Raw genomic sequence first — 18,118 nt, 5'->3', positions numbered from 1 at the left:
AGGTTCTCACAGCGGTGAGTATGAAGATATCCGTCTTCTGGGTTGTTGTGCTGTGTAGTCTGGTCGATGTTAACCAACGTTTCAGAGGTCATACTGCCTCCGTCATCAGGGCCTGATGACGGAGGCAGTATGACCTCTGAAACGTTGGTTAACATCGACCAGACTACACAGCGCAACAACCCAGAAGACGGATATCTCCACTTTAAAGTAGCATGTAATCTTCTTAGAAATTAATTAAAATCTTCTGATGGAATTCTGTTTAAGCTTATTATAAGTATGTTTTTAATTCTAATCGAATTGCACAGATATCCCAATTCTGGTCTTTACAGTGATGCAAAGTCTCTATGTTGATGAAAGACTCTCGGGCTACAAGCTGCGTCAGGTGGCTGAACAGTGAATATACCATTCCCTCTGCTGACGTGGCTTGTAGCCCAACAGTCTTTCACCAACTTCATTCGCCACGAAGGCTTTACCTTATACAGTTTCTATGTTGTTAAAGCAATGACGTTTCCTTACAAAATACACATACCTCCCATCTAAAGGTCTAATCTACAATACTTCGGACCTAATAAATAGCCAGGTAGTGTGAGATGTATCATGTGCTGTTGTATCATGTGATGTTTGCTTATACACAATATATGGGGATTTATGCCATATATTTCAGACGAATATAAAAATTTGTCACTTTTGTTTCTTAGTCCCCTGATATTCTGATGAAAGATATTTAATGAATTTAGTAAGTCTGCATTTTCACTGTGTACTTTATAACTGGTCAAAGTGGCCGCGTGGTCTGAGGCATGGGCCTTGTGCCACTTGGGCACTGGGACCATGGATTTGAATCCCATGGAAGTTTGTTTGCGTCTTTCTGTGTTGTGCTGTCCTGTGGACAGGTGGAGGCCCTGCGATGGGCTGATCGCTCGTCGAAAGGAGTCCTACCAAATGTCTAAATAGATTATGTAACCTCCAAAAAGAGATGGCCAATAAGCACACTGGGTTGTAGAGCCACAGATGATGACTTTGTAACCAAAGTAATTACCCTCGGTGGACTAATGGTTAGCATGCTCGCCACTGGACCCAAGGTTCGTGGGTGATAAAAATTCATAGCACAACTTCCTTCGGAGGGGAAGTAAAGCCGGCGGTCCTATGTCATAGATTTATGGCATGTAAAAGAACCTTACGGGCATGATACGAGATGTTTCATAAGCAAAAATTTGGCTGCCATTTTTCATCCAAATCTCTCCTGATTCACTACTAGATGGCTCTAGCAGACAAATCAGGATTGAGTATAAATTGTGCAGAAGCATTCACTAACTACTCAAATGCACCCTACAAAGCTAATAAGGACAAGTTGCCTTGAGCAACTATCCCAGAATGGGTCAATAGGTGCAATCATTGTAGTGGTTGATGATTGATGTAATTGCATGGAATATATGTTAAATACCTATCTGATTTTGATCTTAAGGTAAAAAATGGTAAGGCTGTAACAGGACTACTGCTAACATTTGGCACATGACTCCCATCTACTCTTTCAGCAGTGAGATGTGTTAGCCTCCTCTTGCCTAAGTAGATAAGCTGTAGGCCATGTACCATTTAGTCTTCTCTCACAAAAGCAGCTGTGTCAGTGACACCAATGTGAACCCGTCACTCTCCATCTGGACTGATCAACCTGAAGATTCATGCTTCTAACCCATCCATTCTTCCACAGCGTATCATGCCTCTCAAATAGGTTGACAAATCCCACATTTGTGTTGCTGCCCTCTCTGCAATAAAGCTGATATTCTTCTATCCAGGGTTTTACCTGGCCCTCCCAATATGATCTTGTTTGTAAGGTCTTTACAGAGCTTCCCTGGTTTCTCAATAACCTTTGCAAGAGGAGCATTTAGCTTACAAATACTAATGAAGTAAAATTCAGTGCCCAAGATTTCTTGGAGGCTGGGTCCAGTTCCCGACCCGTGACTACTTCCAAGGCCCTGTGAATGTCATTATTACACAAAGGAAGGTACATTTTGATTTTATATCATTTTGAGTTTCTGGTCTAGTTCTGGGCACCAAGTGTTTATCTGATACCGTATATTTGTTGTGTATTATATTTGCGTTATGAGCCGGGATAGCTCAGTCAGTATAGTGACTAGCTACGGGCTGGACGACCGGGGTTCGATCCCCAACGGGGGCAGAGGATTTTTCCTCTAGCGTCTGCGTCCAGACCGGCTCTGGGGCCCACCCAGCCTCCTCTACAATGGGTACCGGGGTTCTTTCCCGGGGGTTAAAGCCGGCCGGGGCGTGATGCTGACCACTCACCCCCATCTAGTGCCGAGGTCAAGGAAGAGAGGAGCTATACCTCCACTCACCCCAAACGCCTACATGGTGTATAGTGGGACAAACTTTACTTTACTTATTATATTTGCGTTTGTTAATTATGTAACAGAATTATCATTAGTGCTGTTTAATAATTTCTTGTTATTGTTATAATTATCATAATAAATCATTTTTAGTTTGGTGTAATTAAAGAACCTACAATAATGCAAAGACAAAACAAGATATTCTTTCTGGAACTCATAAAGCCTACTTTCCTATTACAGATTGCCAATCCTCAAAATTTGTTGTGGCTATCACATTTAGATATTGGAGGTTTACATTAAGAAAACATTTTAACTTTGTCTACTTTAAATTTTTTGGACATAACCTCAAAATTCTACATCATTGCGAATTTTGTAATTGTTCACAACTATAAGCTTTCAGGGTGTCTGACTTGGTAGAATTATCTTGGGCAAGAAACAGTGTCATTTCTGGACAGGAACTCAATTTTTAACAGATTCTTTCTGCCTGGATCATCAGGGGTATGATGGATTGTTGTTGACTTTTATGATAATAGAATAGAATATACGAGGTGCGATCGGAAAGTTTCAAGACTGCGCCTATAAAAACCCGTACACTTATCTCAGGTATTAAATTCATCCATCACCCTCGAAGTAGTTCCCCTGTGAGTGAACACAACGATCCCAGCGCCGCTGCCAAGCCTGGAAGCATCCCTGGAAATCTTCCTTTGTCAGCCTGTCGAGCACCATCTGCGGTTCTTCCTGAATCTCTTCTATCGTCTCAAATCTCCTTCCCTTTAGTTGAATTTTCATCTTTGGGAGGAGGAAGAAGTCACAAGGAGCTAAATCCGGCGAATAAGGTGGGTGCGGGATGACGGCCATGGTGTTTGAGGCCAAAAACTGCCGAACTGCTTCTGGTCCTCAGACAGGAGCCTTGGCAGAAACTTGGCTGCGATGCGTCGCATGTGGAGTTCTTCCTATAGAATCAGCTGACAGGTCCCATAGCTTATTCCAACAATGTCGCACAAGTCGTTGATGGTACGACGTCGATCTTCGTGAATGGCCTGCCGAATCTTCGTAACATTTTCGGGCGTTGTGCTCGAAGATGGTCGTCCAGAACGCTCGTCATCATCGACAGAGGTTCGGCCATTTTTAAAACGTGAATGCCACACAAAAGTTTGTGCACGACCCATTGCGGACTCCCCAAATGCTTGCTTTAGCATTTCATAGGTTTCCATAGCCGTTTTGGCGAGTCTGGCAAAATTTGATGCTCACGCCATTCCGAAATCGCAGGAGGGTCGGTGTAATGCACTACCAATACGCTCGTAACTAAGAAACAAATGTTAATTCGATGATGCCGGCTGGCACACTGATTCACTGTGAATGTAGGCCTCACCCACTAGCGGCAGAAGCTCGTACTACATCCGGTTCGCCCTCTATTGACACAGTCTAGAAACTTTCCGATCGCACCTCGTATGTCCTCGCTAAAACGGTTCCACAGACGTTCATTTATTGACGTCCGTATAAATGGGAGAAACGATATATATGTTATAGCCTGTTGCAACGCCGAAAGACGCTTCCTAAATCGTGTGTGCATTTTTGGAGGCGTTAACAAGAAACAGAAATATGAAGATGTTCCACCACCGGGCTCCACCGTTATTATGTCGAAGAAGTCAGCATATGTTACATCTGAAATATTTATGACATGGATAAAAGATCACTTCCTTCCCAGGAAACTAGTGGGAAAGTGCTTGTCGTTATTGATGGACATTCTTCACACGTCAGTGACACTGACATTCCGGACTTGGCAAATGGAAAGGACATTGTTCTTCTGTGTTTGCCCAGGCATTCGGCTCACTTCTTACAGCTGCTAGACAGAAGATTTTTCAAGTTTTTAAAGCACTAATTCCACGGAGCTTGTCGATCTAGGATCACGTCCAATGGACAGCGGAAAATAATCAGACTGCAATTTAGACAATTCCTTGCTAAAGCTTGGGGAAGATCAGCTACCACTGGTAACCGCGTATCAGGGTTTAAAGCCACAGGAATACATCCATCTGACCCGTCAGTTATCCCGGAACACGCATTTTTCATGTCTGAATGACATGTTAATGATGAAGCCGGACAACTTCAGTCCGAAACAGACTCCTTCCAAACACCATCGACTTCAGGCGAGCGTTCGGAGCTAGAACTCCGCGAATCAGGCACACGCGAAGTGAATGAAAATGTAAATACAACACGTAAAATCCTTCTGAAGATTTCTCCAGTATCTGAAATTCCTCAGAGGAAGGATTCGAAGCGGAAGCAGTCAGCTACTTTCTTAACATCACAGGAATGCTTTTCCAAAAAAAAAAAAAAAAGTCTGAATTTCATTAAAAAAGAAAGGGCGGATAATAGGGGAAAACCAAGTAGACGTGTTTATAAAAAGAAATCAAGAAAACCTGAGACAGAATCAGAAAGCAAACATGATATGGCACCGAATGTGAAGAACCCTATGCTACAACAAAGCAGAATTGTGACTGGATTAAGTGTGTGGACTGTAACAAATGGCTCCACGAGCTGACCGTTGTAATTCTTGCGGCAAGCAATTTCTTCTAAAAAACAAGAAAAAATGAGTGAGGCAACTCACCCTCCCTCAGTGGGGCATCTAAACCCCCCTGTCGGGAGAGATGACTAAAAATGAAAAAAATATTATTAATGTTCTCAAATGACTGTTTAATTATTTTTTTTCCGATTTCAGCATTGCTGTTGTTATCATAATCCTGTGTTGTAAAATAAGATTCCAGCTTCTGGATTTCAATGATAATTTTTTCCAAAATGTGGTGCATCTGACCCGAGTTTACCCAATAGGCAAGCATTAAAATAAAAATAAAAAACAGTAATAGAAAAAATAAAGCAGTTATATATCGGAGAAGGAGATAAATGATTCAAAAGGCTGATTAATGTTTGCATTCAAAACACTTCTTAATTGGTTTGTATCTACTGGCTGCACTTCGACTTCACAATTTGCTGTCTCTTCAATTGTTGGACCAACCATATTTTTGTTTTCTTCGTCCAGCGAGTAGATTTTCCAGCACAAGGTCTTCCAGGATCTTCTGTCTTCCTTTCCCTGTTTCCTTTGCTTGGCACCCCGGTAAAAGAAACGGCAGTGTCTGCAAATGGCAAATTCACATTATATTGCCTTTGTTCATGTAATGGTTGCACTAATTCTGAAATACATTAACTTGTGGGAATTGTGTTTTATTATCAAACAATTTACTGTATGTCTTTTAAGAGATAATTCATGCCATAGCAGTTTAATGCATTACAACTAATAGCAGGCAACAAGAGAGGTCATGAAATTGACCACTTACCTTCCAGGGAATACTGTTTCACATGTCGAGCAGCAAAAGTATTAGTAGTTTTCTTAAGTTGCAGGTGTGCCCCTTGTGGACCATTTGGGTCGTCACTGTGAAAGAAACAAAAATGAAGGAAATGAATATAAAAACATAAGTTCCTTGAAATATGTTTATCGCTTTTCATGTTGCATAATCTAATAAGAACAGAAAACGTAACAAAAGAATGTACTCCATTACGCAGCAGGAATATATTTTACTCTTCGCCGAGGGTCATTAGTGTAATAATAACAACGATAAAACAGGTGTGCCGTATTTCACACAAATAGGGAAACAGGGAGAAACATGAAACACTTACGAGTTTGAAAATTTCATAAGAAATCAGTGGACAGACCTCGGCCATATATGAAAGTATAAGTGAAGTTGGGAAATGGATAAAACGTACAAAGTTCCAAAGATGGTAACAAATCCAAATTAAATATGATTTAACCCCATTGGGTTAATACTTAAATCATTTACAATGTTTATGTCAGTAATAAAATTTGGAATGTCAGTAGCCACGGCATCGTTACAAGATTGTTTCGTTTGGTGCATTTTATGTCCTTCATAAAAAGTGCCAATTGTGACGAAGCAGTGGTGTTCCCAATGAGAAAGGACAATACGTTGGATGAATAAATTATATCCTGCATGTGCTCGTGACGTCAAATAATAATCATAATAATAATAATCCGTGGCCGATGGCGCTGCGACATCTATTGACTGCAAGTCGAGTTACTTTAACATGTGCATTCACTACACACGAAAGATGTCGCTAGCCGTCAGGAATCGTCTGTGCCACTGATCTCGATCTCTCGACGGTATCATACAAGAAGAAGTTGGGCAATGGTTGTGTAAAATCGTTGACATTACACAAAATTTGTTCGTGTTGTCTGTTTTAGGTTATGTACGTTACAGTTTCTTTATTTATAAGTTATTTAAAGACGCCTTGTCTGTATCTCAGACTGTATAACATCGAATGAGAGGATGACAGTGATTAATGAATTGGTAAGTATGTGGACGGAAGCGGTCATGGCCTAATTTCAGGTATTATCCCGGCATTTTCCTGGAGGGATTGAGGAAAACCACGAATACCAAGCAGGACGACGACGATGTTCGGTATCTATGACAAAGTCGTGAAGGTTTTACATGCATACATTCATATCATCATATTTCGTGGATCCATCACTTAGTCTGATTATCATAGGGTGTGGAAAAGTCATAGAAGTAGAATATATATGTACAATTCAAATTCAAACTTTTTGCACAGAATAAATAGATATTTCACATGAACTGTTTAAACTAAATCCACAAATATACAGCAGTTTTAATTCGACCGTTTTTATGTTAAGTAGGATCTTAACCAATTTGTAGCTGTTGCTTGAATGACATACAAATATCATGTTTTACACATTCCAATACTTGTGTAAAATCACGGAATACTCCTGCTGCATATATTTTTTTGGTAAATAGATTTTAACACATCTGTTAGTTTGAATGCTGCATCTTAAGTGGATATAACTTTCTTGAAACCAAATTGTTCTGTGATCAATATGGTTTTTGATGGTTTAACCTACTGTACATAACCTTCTTAAGTACTGTAGAAAAAGTAGTTAATAGTGAAATTAACCTATAGTTTGTCATAATAGTTTTTATCACCTTTTGCACAGTGTTTTTCTACCGAGATTTTAGAAGTTGTGGGAAAATGCTTGTGCATCATGAGTGTTTACAAATGTGGGCCAATGGGTGACTAATTGAACCTGAACGAACTTTCAAAATGCTGCTTCTTAATTCATTACATCCTGATGAGTTTTTGGTTGAGAAAATGTATTATACTTTTATCTCAGTTACAGTGGCAGGAATCATTTTATTATCAGGAAATTTTGTAGGAAATGCAACTCTTAAAATAAAATAGCATCTTCACTCCACACTTGATGTAACTTTAGACTTTCAGTAACTGTTAGAAAAGAAGAAGATTGAAGGCATTAGTAACTGTTTCTGGGCCCTGTACTTCTTCATTGTTTATGAGAAGGGATGCCATCTGTTCAGCTAAATGTATTTTTCTTGTCTCCCTTTACTATATTCTATGTTGTTCTTATTTTAGGTTTTACCTGATTTTACTATAAGTGTATTGTATTGCTGCTTTTATGACATTATTCAGGATTTTAAAATATTTAGTGTGAAATGCTGTTTTGTTTGGATAATTATTATGCCTAACTAACTAACTAACTAAATAACTGCCTTGTGGGAGAACCTGCAGGTTCAACACTGGCCACGATCCACAGTCAACTCCATCCATTTGCCATCCTCACAGCCCACCTCCCTAAGATCCATATTGATGTTATCATCCCATCTCCTTTTTGGTGTGCCCAGTGGTTATTTTCCAGAAGGATTCCCTGCCAAAATTCTGTGTGCATCCCTTGGCTCCCTCATGTGAGCTTCTTGCCCAGACTGTCGGAACCTCCTAGATTTCACTATCCTCACTGTGCTAGGTGTCCTGTACAATTCATGCAACTCCTCGTTACACAATATTCTAAATTCCCCACTTATTTCATCCCATCTAGGTCCAAATATTTTTCTGAGCATCTTGTTTCTGAACACCTGTAATTTACATTCTTCTTTCAAGGTAAGAGACCAAGTTTCAGAACCATATAAGGCAACAGGCAAAATTATTGTTTTATATATCCTGATCTTCAGTGTTTGGGATAGCAAACGAGATGAAAACAATTTTTGAATTGAATAAAAATAAGCATTCCCCGAATGTATTCTACTCTTAATTTCATCATGGATCTAATTTCTGTTTGTTATTGTTTTTCCCAGATACTTAAATTTTGAAACATTTTTAAATGATGTGTTGCTTGTAATTATGTTCAGCCATTGTGACTGATGTTGATTCTGTATTATGCCCATGTATTTAGTTTTGTCTACATTTCCTTCCAGGCCTATTTCTTTGCTAGCCTGTAGGAGAGTTTCTGCTTTCTTGGTTATGATACCCATACCATCCCTCAGCAAATTGACATCATCAGCATAAGTGAGTACCTGGTTGAATACCTTCAATGGTATTACATACATACATACATCTTTATTACATTCCATGGATCTATAAGTTAGTCAGATGACAATAGGATGTAGAATAAGTCATAATAATGCAATACATGTTATACAAATACAAGTCATACTATTATATGAATGTCACAAAATAGAAACAAAGGGTTCACATAAAGTAGAGATAAGTTACAAATAAATCCACCCATTATATAGAATAGATAAATTATGACTTACTTGTAAACATTAGAAATTCATCGACAGAGTAAAAGGAGTGTGTATTTAAGTATATTTTTAATGCTGGTTTAAATTGTGCCTTTTTATTTACGTGATTTATGTGATGCAGCAGTATAAGAAGCTGAGCATTGTGGTTGGATAGGCCATTTATTTTGGGAAATGTAGATGAGTTTAATCTTAAACTATTTACAAAAATATCATCAGTTGCTGTACTCAAATCATTTTGAATTCTTGTTTAAAAATTTACAGTGTATGTCAAATTATATGTTGTTAATAATGATTTTTTTTTCAGTTGCTATCATTGAGATAGTCTATATTTGTCACCACAAGTTAAGAAGTCAGATTCTCGATTTTACGAATACTTTAAAGTAGTAAGACTTGAGGTTCTCACAGCGGTGAGTATGAAGATATCCGTCTTCTGGGTTGTTGTGCTGTGTAGTCTGGTCGATGTTAACCAACGTTTCAGAGGTCATACTGCCTCCGTCATCAGGCCCTGATGACGGAGGCAGTATGACCTCTGAAACGTTGGTTAACATCGACCAGACTACACAGCGCAACAACCCAGAAGACGGATATCTCCACTTTAAAGTAGCATGTAATCTTCTTAGAAATTAATTAAAATCTTCTGATGGAATTCTGTATATGCTTATTATAAGTATGTTTTTATTTCTAATCGAATTGCACAGATATCCCAATTCTGGTCTTTACAGTGATGCAAAGTCTCTATGTTGATGAAAGACTCTCGGGCTACAAGCTGCGTCAGGTGGCTGAACAGTCAATATACCATTCCCATGTCATAGATTTATGGCATGTAAAAGAACCTTACGGGCATGATACGAGATGTTTCATAAGCAAAAATTTGGCTGCCATTTTTCGTCCAAATCTCTCCTGATTCACTACTAGATGGCTCTAGCAGACAAATCAGGATTGAGTATAAATTGTGCAGAGGCATTCACTAACTACTCAAATGCACCGTACAAAGCTAATAAGGGCAAGTTGCCTTGAGCAACTATCCCAGAATGGGTCAATAGGTGCAATCATTGTAGTGGTTGATGATTGATGTAATTGCATGGAATATATGTTAAATACCTATCTGATTTTGATCTTAAGGTAAAAAATGTTAAGGCTGTAGCATGGCTAATAACAGGACTACTGCTAACATTTGGCACATGACTCCCATCTACTCTTTCAGCAGTGAGATGTGTTAGCCTCCTCTTGCCTAAGTAGTTAAGCTGTAGGCCATGTGCCATTTAGTCTTCTCTCACAAAAGCAGCTGTGTCAGTGACACCAATGTGAGACCTGTCACTCTCCATCTGGACTGATCAACCTGAAGATTCATGCTTCTAACCCATCCATTCTTCCACAGCGTATCATGCCTCTCAAATAGGTTGACAAATCCCACATTTGTGTTGCTGCCCTCTCTGCAATAAAGCTGATATTCTTCTATCCAGGGTTTTACCTGGCCCTCCCAATATGATCTTGTTTGTAAGGTCTTTACAGAGCTTCCCTGGTTTCTCAAGAACCTTTGCAAGAGGAGCATTTAGCTTACAAATACTAATGATGTAAAATTCAGTGCCCAAGATTTCTTGGAGGCTGGGTCCAGTTCCCGACCCGTGACTACTTCCAAGGCCCTGTGAATGTCATTATTACTCAAAGGAAGGTACATTTTGATTTTATATCATTTTGAGTTTCTGGTCTAGTTCTGGGCACCAAGTGTTTATCTGATACCGTATATTTGTTGTGTATTATATTTGCGTTTGTTAATTATGTAACAGAATTATCATTAGTGCTGTTTAATAATTTCTTGTTATTGTTATAAAAAATTATTGTTATGATTATCATAATAAATCATTTTCATTTTGGTGTAATTAAAGAACCTATGAGCCGGGATAGCTCAGGCAGTATAGTGACTAGCTACGGGCTGGACGACCGGGGTTCGATCCCCGACGGGGGCAGAGGATTTTTCCTCTAGCCTCTGCGTCCAGACCGGCTTTGGGTACCGGGGTCCTTTCCCGGGGGTAAAGCCGGCCGGGGCGTGATGCTGACCACTCACCCCCATCTAGTGCCGAGGTCAAGGAAGAGAGGAGCTATACCTCCACTCCCCCCAAGCGCCTACATGGCGTATAGTGGGACAAACTTTACTTTACTTTACTTACAATAATGCAAAGACAAAACAAGATATTCTTTCTGGAACTCATAAAGCCTACTTTCCTATTACAGATTGCCAATCCTCAAAATTTGTTGTGGCTATCACATTTAGATATTGGAGGTTTACATTAAGAAAACATTTTAACTTTGTCTACCTTAAATTTTTTGGTCATAACCTCAAAATTCTACATCATTGCGAATTTTGTAATTGTTCACAACTAGAAGCTTTCAGGTTGTCTGACTTGGTAGTACTGTCTTGGGCAAGAAACAGTGTCATTTCTGGACAGGAACTCAGTTTTTAACAGATTCTTTCTGCCTGGATCATCAGGGGTATTATGGATTGTTGTTGACTTTCATGATAATAAAATAGAATATACGAGGTGCGATCGGAAAGTTTCAAGACTGCGTCTATAAAAACCCGTACACTTATCTCAGGTATTAAATTCATCCATCACCTTCGAAGTAGTTCCCCTGGGAGTGAACACAACGATCCCAGCGCCGCTGCCAAGCCTGGAAGCATCCCTGGAAATCTTCCTTTGTCAGCCTGTCGAGCACCATCTGCGATTCTGCCTGAATCTCTTCTATCGTCTCAAATCTCCTTCCCTATAGTTGAATTTTCATCTTTGGGAAGAGGAAGAAGTTACACGGAGCTAAATCCGGCGAATAAGGAGGGTGCGGGATGACGGCCATGGTGTTTGAGGCCAAAAACTGCCGAACTGCTTCTGGTCCTCAGACAGGAGCCTTGGCACAAACTTGGCTGCGATTCGTCGCATGTGGAGTTCTTCCTATAGAATCAGCTAACAGGTCCCATAGCCTATCCCATCAATGTCGCACAAGTCGTTGATGGTACGACGTCGATCTTCGTGAATGGCCTGCCGAATCTTCGTAACATTTTCGGGCGTTGTGCTCGAAGATGGTCGTCCAGAACGCTCGTCATCATCGACAGAGGTTCGGCCATTTTTAAAACGTGAATGCCACACAAAAGTTTGTGCACGACCCATTGCGGACTCCCCAAATGCTTGCTTTAGCATTTCATAGGTTTCCGTAGCCGTTTTGGCGAGTCTGGCAAAATTTGATTTGTTCATGAAAATCCGCCATTCCGAAATCGCAGGAGGGTCGGTGTAATGCACTACCAAAACGCCCGTAACTAAGAAACAAATGCTAATTCGATGATGCCGGCTGGCACAGTGATTCACTATGAATGTAGGTCGCACCCCCTAGCGGCAGAAGCTCGTACTACATCCGGTTCGCCCTCTATTGACACAGTCTAGAAACTTTCCGATCGCACCTCGTATGTCCTCTCTAAAACGGTTCCACAGACGGTCATTTATTGACGTCCGTACAAAAGGGAGAAACAATATATATTTTATAGCCTGTTCAACGCCGAAAGACGCTTCCTAAATCGTGTGTGCATTTTTGGAGGCTTTAACAAGAAACAGAAATTTGAAGATGTTCGGCCACCGGGCTCCACCGTTATTATGTCGAAGAAGTCAGCATATGTTACATCTGAAATATTTATGACATGGATAAAAGATCACTTCCTTCCCAGGAAACTAGTGGGAAAGTGCTTGTCGTTATTGATGGACATTCTTCACACGTCAGTGACACTGACATTCCGGACTTGGCAAATGGAAAGGACATTGTTCTTTTGTGTTTGCCCAGGCATTCGGCTCACTTCTTACAGCGGCTAGACAGAAGCTTTTTCAACTTTTTAAAGCACTAATTCCACGAAGCTTGTCGATCTAGGATCACGTCCAACGGACAGCGGAAAATAATCAGACTGCAATTTAGACAATTCCTTGCTAAAGCTTGGGGAAGATCAGCTACCACTGGTAACCGCGTATCAGGGTTTAAAGCCACAGGAATACATCCATCTGACCCGTCAGTTATCCCGGAACACGCATTTTTCATGTCTGAATGACATGTTAATGATGAAGCCGGGCAACTTCAGTCCGAAACAGACTCCCCCAAACACCATCGACTTCAGGCGAGCGTTCGGAGCTAGAACTCCGCGAATCAGGCACACGCGAAGTGAATGAAAATGTAAATACAACACGTAAAATCCTTCTGAAGATTTCTCCAGTATCTGAAATTCCTCAGAGGAAAGATTCGAAGCGGAAGCAGTCAGCAAAAGTATTAGTAGTTTTCTTAAGTTGCAGGTGTGCCCGTTGTGGACCATTTGGGTCGTCACTGTGAAAGAAACAAAAATGAAGGAAATGAATATAAAAACATAAGTTCCTTGAAATATGTTTATCGCTTTTCATGTTGCATAATCTAATAAGAACAGAAAACGTAACAAAAGAATGTACTCCATTACGCAGCAGGAATATATTTTACTCTTCGCCGAGGGTCATTAGTGTAATAATAACTACGATAAAACAGGTGTGCCGTATTTCACACAAATAGGGAAACAGGGAGAAACATGAAACACTTACGAGTTTGAAAATTTCATAAGAAATCAGTGGACAGACCTCGGCCATATATGAAAGTATAAGTGAAGTTGGGAAATGGATAAAACGTACAAAGTTCCAAAGATGGTAACAAATCCAAATTAAATATGATTTAACCCCATTGGGTTAATACTTAAATCATTTACAATGTTTATGTCAGTAATAAAATTTGGAATGTCAGTAGCCACGGCATCGTTACAGGATTGTTTCGTTTGGTGCATTTTATGTCCTTCATAAAAAGTGCCAATTGTGACGAAGCAGTGGTGTTCTCAATGAGAAAGGACAATACGTTGGATGAATAAATTATATCCTGCATGTGCAGGGCTCTGAAGTGCAATTTAAATCAACAAGCCGATAATTAGACTTTACGGAACCACCTTTTGTCTGTCAGTATGCAAACGATGAAACCAAAACAGACCAACAGCATTCGACTGTGAAAACAAAACGGAATCTTACCAAATTTTCAGAGATATTTCACGATTCGAATTTCGTAATGGGAACGAAAGCGTTATGCCAAGGATACACTTCACTTCGCGTTAACTGGCTTTTGGCAAGTGACCGAGGATTCCTAGGTCTTCTGCACAAGTGTTTAAGTTGTTTTTGACCATTGCGTGTAAAATCTAATATAACGATACTTGTAACATGTTTCAGAAACAAGGCATCACGATATTCCTGGGCGGAGTTTCGTATTAAGTAACCACAAATCGCGCTGTCAAGGTGGGAGAAACAAAGATTATATACAAAAGAAACTAATTACCTGATATGATCGCTGACGGCTGACATCCGTGTAATACACCGAAGTAGCTGATTGTCTCTTTCAACTCTGTCACTCTTCATTCTATAATACCGAAGTTGAACCTCCAGAGCTTGAATTTTGTTATCACGTTCGATGTTTATGTCATTACGTCGTGTCAGTTCACTTTCTGCCGAGTTTAGCTCAGCGCCCAGTTGTTCTATTAATCGACTTTTCGAGGCCACTTGAGACTGCAGGTCGTTAAACTCTCCTTCTTTGTTCCTCAGAAGTCTGAACACGCCCTGTACTTTATTTTCCATATTCCTCCTTCTCTTCAATTCCCGTTTGTATAATCGGAGTTGATGATTTTTCCGCGCCATTTCTGCTTCCCTTTCTGACCCAACTTCCTTCAAAGCATCAATTTCCGCCTCCAGGTTATTAAATTTCTGTACAATTTCTGCTAATTCCATTTCATGTTTCCTTTCGTTGCATTCCTTCGCCCTAAAGTCTACAGCTCGTTCCATTGCCTTGTGTCTAGGTCCAGCGTGTTCAGCTTCAAACCGCCTTGCACGCAGCAGTTCCTCTTCATAATGTCGCAGTCTCTCATCCTTCCTGGCTAATTCTTCTTGCAGATCTCGAACACGCTTCTCATGTTCCACCTACAAAACATCACAGCAAATCACAGATATTTCAAATCTGAAAGTTCTTGACGATGGTGATGAGTCAGTTGAATAAAAATTGTCTTGGATATTATCCATCGTCTAGTAAAGCAAAATAATAAACGACGTTTTGGAGATGGGGCTCTATCTCCGTCTTCAGGTACCTACTCAGTTGGGCCCAATAGATAGAGCTAATCCCTATCTCTGGACCACAGGTCGTTTCATATTTTATTTTACTAGACGATGGATAATATCCAAGAAAATTTTTATCCAAATGAAATCACAGATAATTGCACTACTTATGGAAAAATTATATTTAACACAGAAACATTTCTTTCTTTAGATTTTCATCCGAGTTTTCTGAAGCCGCAAATCTATTGGATAATTCTACCTGGTACTTTCCCTTAAATTCTGCGTCACTGAGGTTTTTTCCTTCAAATCAGATCTTTCTAAATCAAACTTTAGCCATTCTTGTTTACTTACTGAAAGTTTCTGACTTAATTTTGCCACTACCAGGTGATGGTCGGTATCACAGTCAGCTCCTCTGAAAGATCTGACATCTAATATACGTACTAGCGCGTTGTCTTTTGTCAGAACATGATCTGATTACGTGTGACACAATCAGCAGATGTCCAAGTATATTTATGAATATAACGATGAGGGAATTTGTGCTTTTGACAATTCTTCTTATTCTTCTATGACTCTATGCTTTTGACAATTAGATTATTGAAAGTTACAAAATTTACTACTCCGACTAAATTATCGTTACTAACTTTATATAGACTTTCCTTACGAATACTCTGTTTAAAAATGTCCCTCTCTACCTGTAGACAAACGAGTGTTAATCCGTGGACAATTAAATCACACGGCGAGGGGCATTTAAAATGATTCCCGTGTCTTGTACGGTTTGTATCCGAACACCTGAACTATTATTTCCACAAAATGTGTTACTGCAGTCGAAGGCTGCTCGCACTTTATCACTAACACGCCGCTAGAAGGATGTCCCGCACAAACTGAACGTTAACATTCTTTAGGTAAACTATGAGCGCTAAGAATGCAAATATGCTTTGGTAAGGATTTGCGGCCTTCCAGTCTTGTTACTAGGAATCATGATCCGAACACAAGTATTTTACCTTTCTGGTTTGTCTTGTGTTGAAACAGTTTGAATTTTCTATTAATTATACTAAACGAATGGTGGCTTGTTCTTTATTACTTACCAGTCTTGCAGAGAGTGTTCTGAAACAACTGTGTACTGCTTCTGACATGATGGTTGGTTGAAATATAATTCCTTCTTGAATTTGCTATATAAATGAACAGCTTCGAACTAACACTCTTCACTTCACTTTGCTAACTGCGGGAACTAAAGTTATTGATTTACAACTGTTGGGTGTCGCAACAATGGTCTTTCGCAACAATGGTCATTCGCACTCGTGACGTCAAATAATAATCATAATAATAATAATCCGTGGCCGATGGCGCTGCGACATCTATTGACTGCAAGTCGAATTACTTTAACATGTGCATTCACTACACACGAAAGATGTCGCTAGTCGTCTTGAATCGTCTGTGCCACTAATCTCGATCTCTCGACGGAACCATACAAGAATCAAATAGATGAAGGTCTGTGAAAATCGTTGACATTACGCAATTTCTTGTCTGTTTTAGGTTATGTACGTTACATTTTCTTTATTTATAGCTTATTTAAAGACGCCTTGTCTGTATCTCAGACTGTATAACATCGAATGAGAGGATGACAGTGATTAATGAATTGGTAAGTATGTGGACGGAAGCGGTCATGGCCTAATTTCAGGTATTATCCCGGCATTTTCCTGGAGGGATTGAGGCAAACCACGAACACCAAGCAGAACGACGCCTATGTTCGGTATCTATGACAAAGTCGTGAATGTTTTACATGCATGCATACATACATTCATATCATCATATTTCGTGGATCCATCACTTAGTCTGATTATCATAGGGTGTGGAAAAGTCATAGAAGTTTAAAAATTTACAGTGTATGTCAAATTATATGTTGTTAATAATGATTTTTTTTTCAGTTACTATCATTGAGATAGTCTATATTTGTCACCACAAGTTAAGAATTCAGATTCTGGATTTTACGAATACTTTAAAGTAGTAAGACTTGAGGTTCTCACAGCGGTGAGTATGAAGATATCCGTCTTCTGGGTTGTTGCGCTGTGTAGTCTGGTCGATGTTAACCAACGTTTCAGAGGTCATACTGCCTCCGTCATCAGGGCCTGAAACGTTGGTTAACATCGACCAGACTACACAGCGCAACAACCCAGAAGACGTATATCTCCACTTTAAAGTAGCATGTAATCTTCTTAGAAATTAATTAAAATCTTCTGATGGAATTCTGTATATGCTTATTATAAGTATGTTTTTATTTCTAATCGAATTGCACAGATATCCCAATTCTGGTCTTTACAGTGATGCAAAGTCTCTATGTTGATGAAAGTCTCTCAGGCTACAAGCTGTGTCAGGTGGCTGAACAGTGAATATTCCATTCCCTCTGCTGACGTGGCTTGTAGCCCAACAGTCTTTCACCAACTTCATTCGCCACGAAGGCTTCACCTTATACAGTTTCTATGTTGTTAATGCAATGACGTTTTCTTACAAAATACACATACCTCCCATCTAAAGGTCTAATCTACAATACTTTGGCCTAATAAATAGCCAGGTAGTGTGAGATGTATCATGTCCTGTTGTATCATGTGATGTTTGCTTATACACAATATATGGGGATTTATGCCATATATTTCAGAAGAATATAAAAATTTGTCACTTTTGTTTCTTAGTCCCCTGATATTCTGATGAAAGATATTTAATTAATTTAGTAATTCTGCATTTTCGCTGTGTACTTTATAACTGGTCACAGTGGCCGCGTAGGTCTGAGGCATGGGCCTTGTGCCACTTGGGCACTGGGACCATGGATTTGAATCCCATGGAAGTTTGTTTGCGTCTTTCTGTGTTGTGCTGTCCTGTGGACAGGTGGAGGCCCTGCGATGGGCTGATCGCTCGTCGAAAGGAGTCCTACCAAATGTCTAAATAGATTATGTAGCCACCAAAAAGAGGTGGCCAAGAAGCACACTGGGTTGTAGAGCCACAGATGATGACTTTGTAACCAAAGTAATTACCC

At 39.8% G+C, this 18,118-nt stretch overlaps 2 protein-coding genes across 6 annotated transcripts in view; one reads left to right on the top strand and one right to left on the bottom strand.

Annotated features, from left to right (window-relative positions):
* Positions 1–139: 139 nt before the first annotated feature.
* LOC110834174 (kelch-like protein 10) overlaps positions 140–18,118 on the top strand; it is a 45,563-nt gene continuing 27,584 nt past the window's right edge. Inside the window, exons 1-4 of one of the 4 annotated variants that reach the window (XM_087357464.1) lie at positions 7,367–8,312; positions 8,627–8,717; positions 9,261–9,363; positions 10,469–10,628. The gene's annotated coding sequence lies outside the window, so the exon portion shown is untranslated. Of the gene's footprint in view, positions 2,000–7,366; positions 8,718–9,260; positions 9,364–10,458; positions 10,629–18,118 lie in introns of those variants that run through there. The other 3 variants (XM_087357463.1, XM_087357462.1, XM_087357461.1) reach the window with 3 other exon arrangements.
* LOC147872375 (uncharacterized) lies at positions 4,799–16,427 on the bottom strand. 2 transcript variants are annotated; one of them, XM_087357468.1, is made up of 4 exons: positions 16,176–16,427; positions 14,324–14,958; positions 5,669–5,763; positions 4,799–5,467 (listed from the first exon to the last, which is right to left on the bottom strand). In XM_087357468.1, exons 1-4 carry the CDS (start codon positions 16,221–16,223, stop codon positions 5,295–5,297), a joined length of 951 nt encoding a protein of 316 aa, XP_087213594.1. In that variant the 5' UTR covers positions 16,224–16,427; the 3' UTR covers positions 4,799–5,294. The 2 variants fall into 2 exon arrangements, with proteins under 2 accessions (XP_087213594.1, XP_087213595.1); XM_087357469.1 differs by lacking the exons at positions 4,799–5,467; positions 5,669–5,763 and adding an exon at positions 12,428–13,306.

The sequence above is a fragment of the Zootermopsis nevadensis genome, unplaced genomic scaffold (genome assembly GCF_977971745.1).
Source record: "Zootermopsis nevadensis isolate Lab colony 2312 unplaced genomic scaffold, Znev_1.0 Znev_ptg000028l, whole genome shotgun sequence".
Classification (NCBI taxonomy): domain Eukaryota; kingdom Metazoa; phylum Arthropoda; class Insecta; order Blattodea; family Termopsidae; genus Zootermopsis; species Zootermopsis nevadensis.
Note: the sequence above shows the minus strand (reverse complement) of the source record. Positions and strands in the feature narration are given on the sequence as shown.

Coding starts and splice junctions, on each gene's coding strand:
- LOC147872375 (XM_087357468.1), bottom strand. CDS start 16,223: ATGTCAGAAGCAGTACACAGTTGTTTCAGAACACTCTCTGCAAGACTG. Junction 5,764..14,323: donor GCCGTCAGCGATCATATCAG/GTAATTAGTTTC, acceptor TTTCTTTCACAG/TGACGACCCAAATGGTCCAC. Junction 5,468..5,668: donor GAAACAGTATTCCCTGGAAG/GTAAGTGGTCAA, acceptor TGCCATTTGCAG/ACACTGCCGTTTCTTTTACC.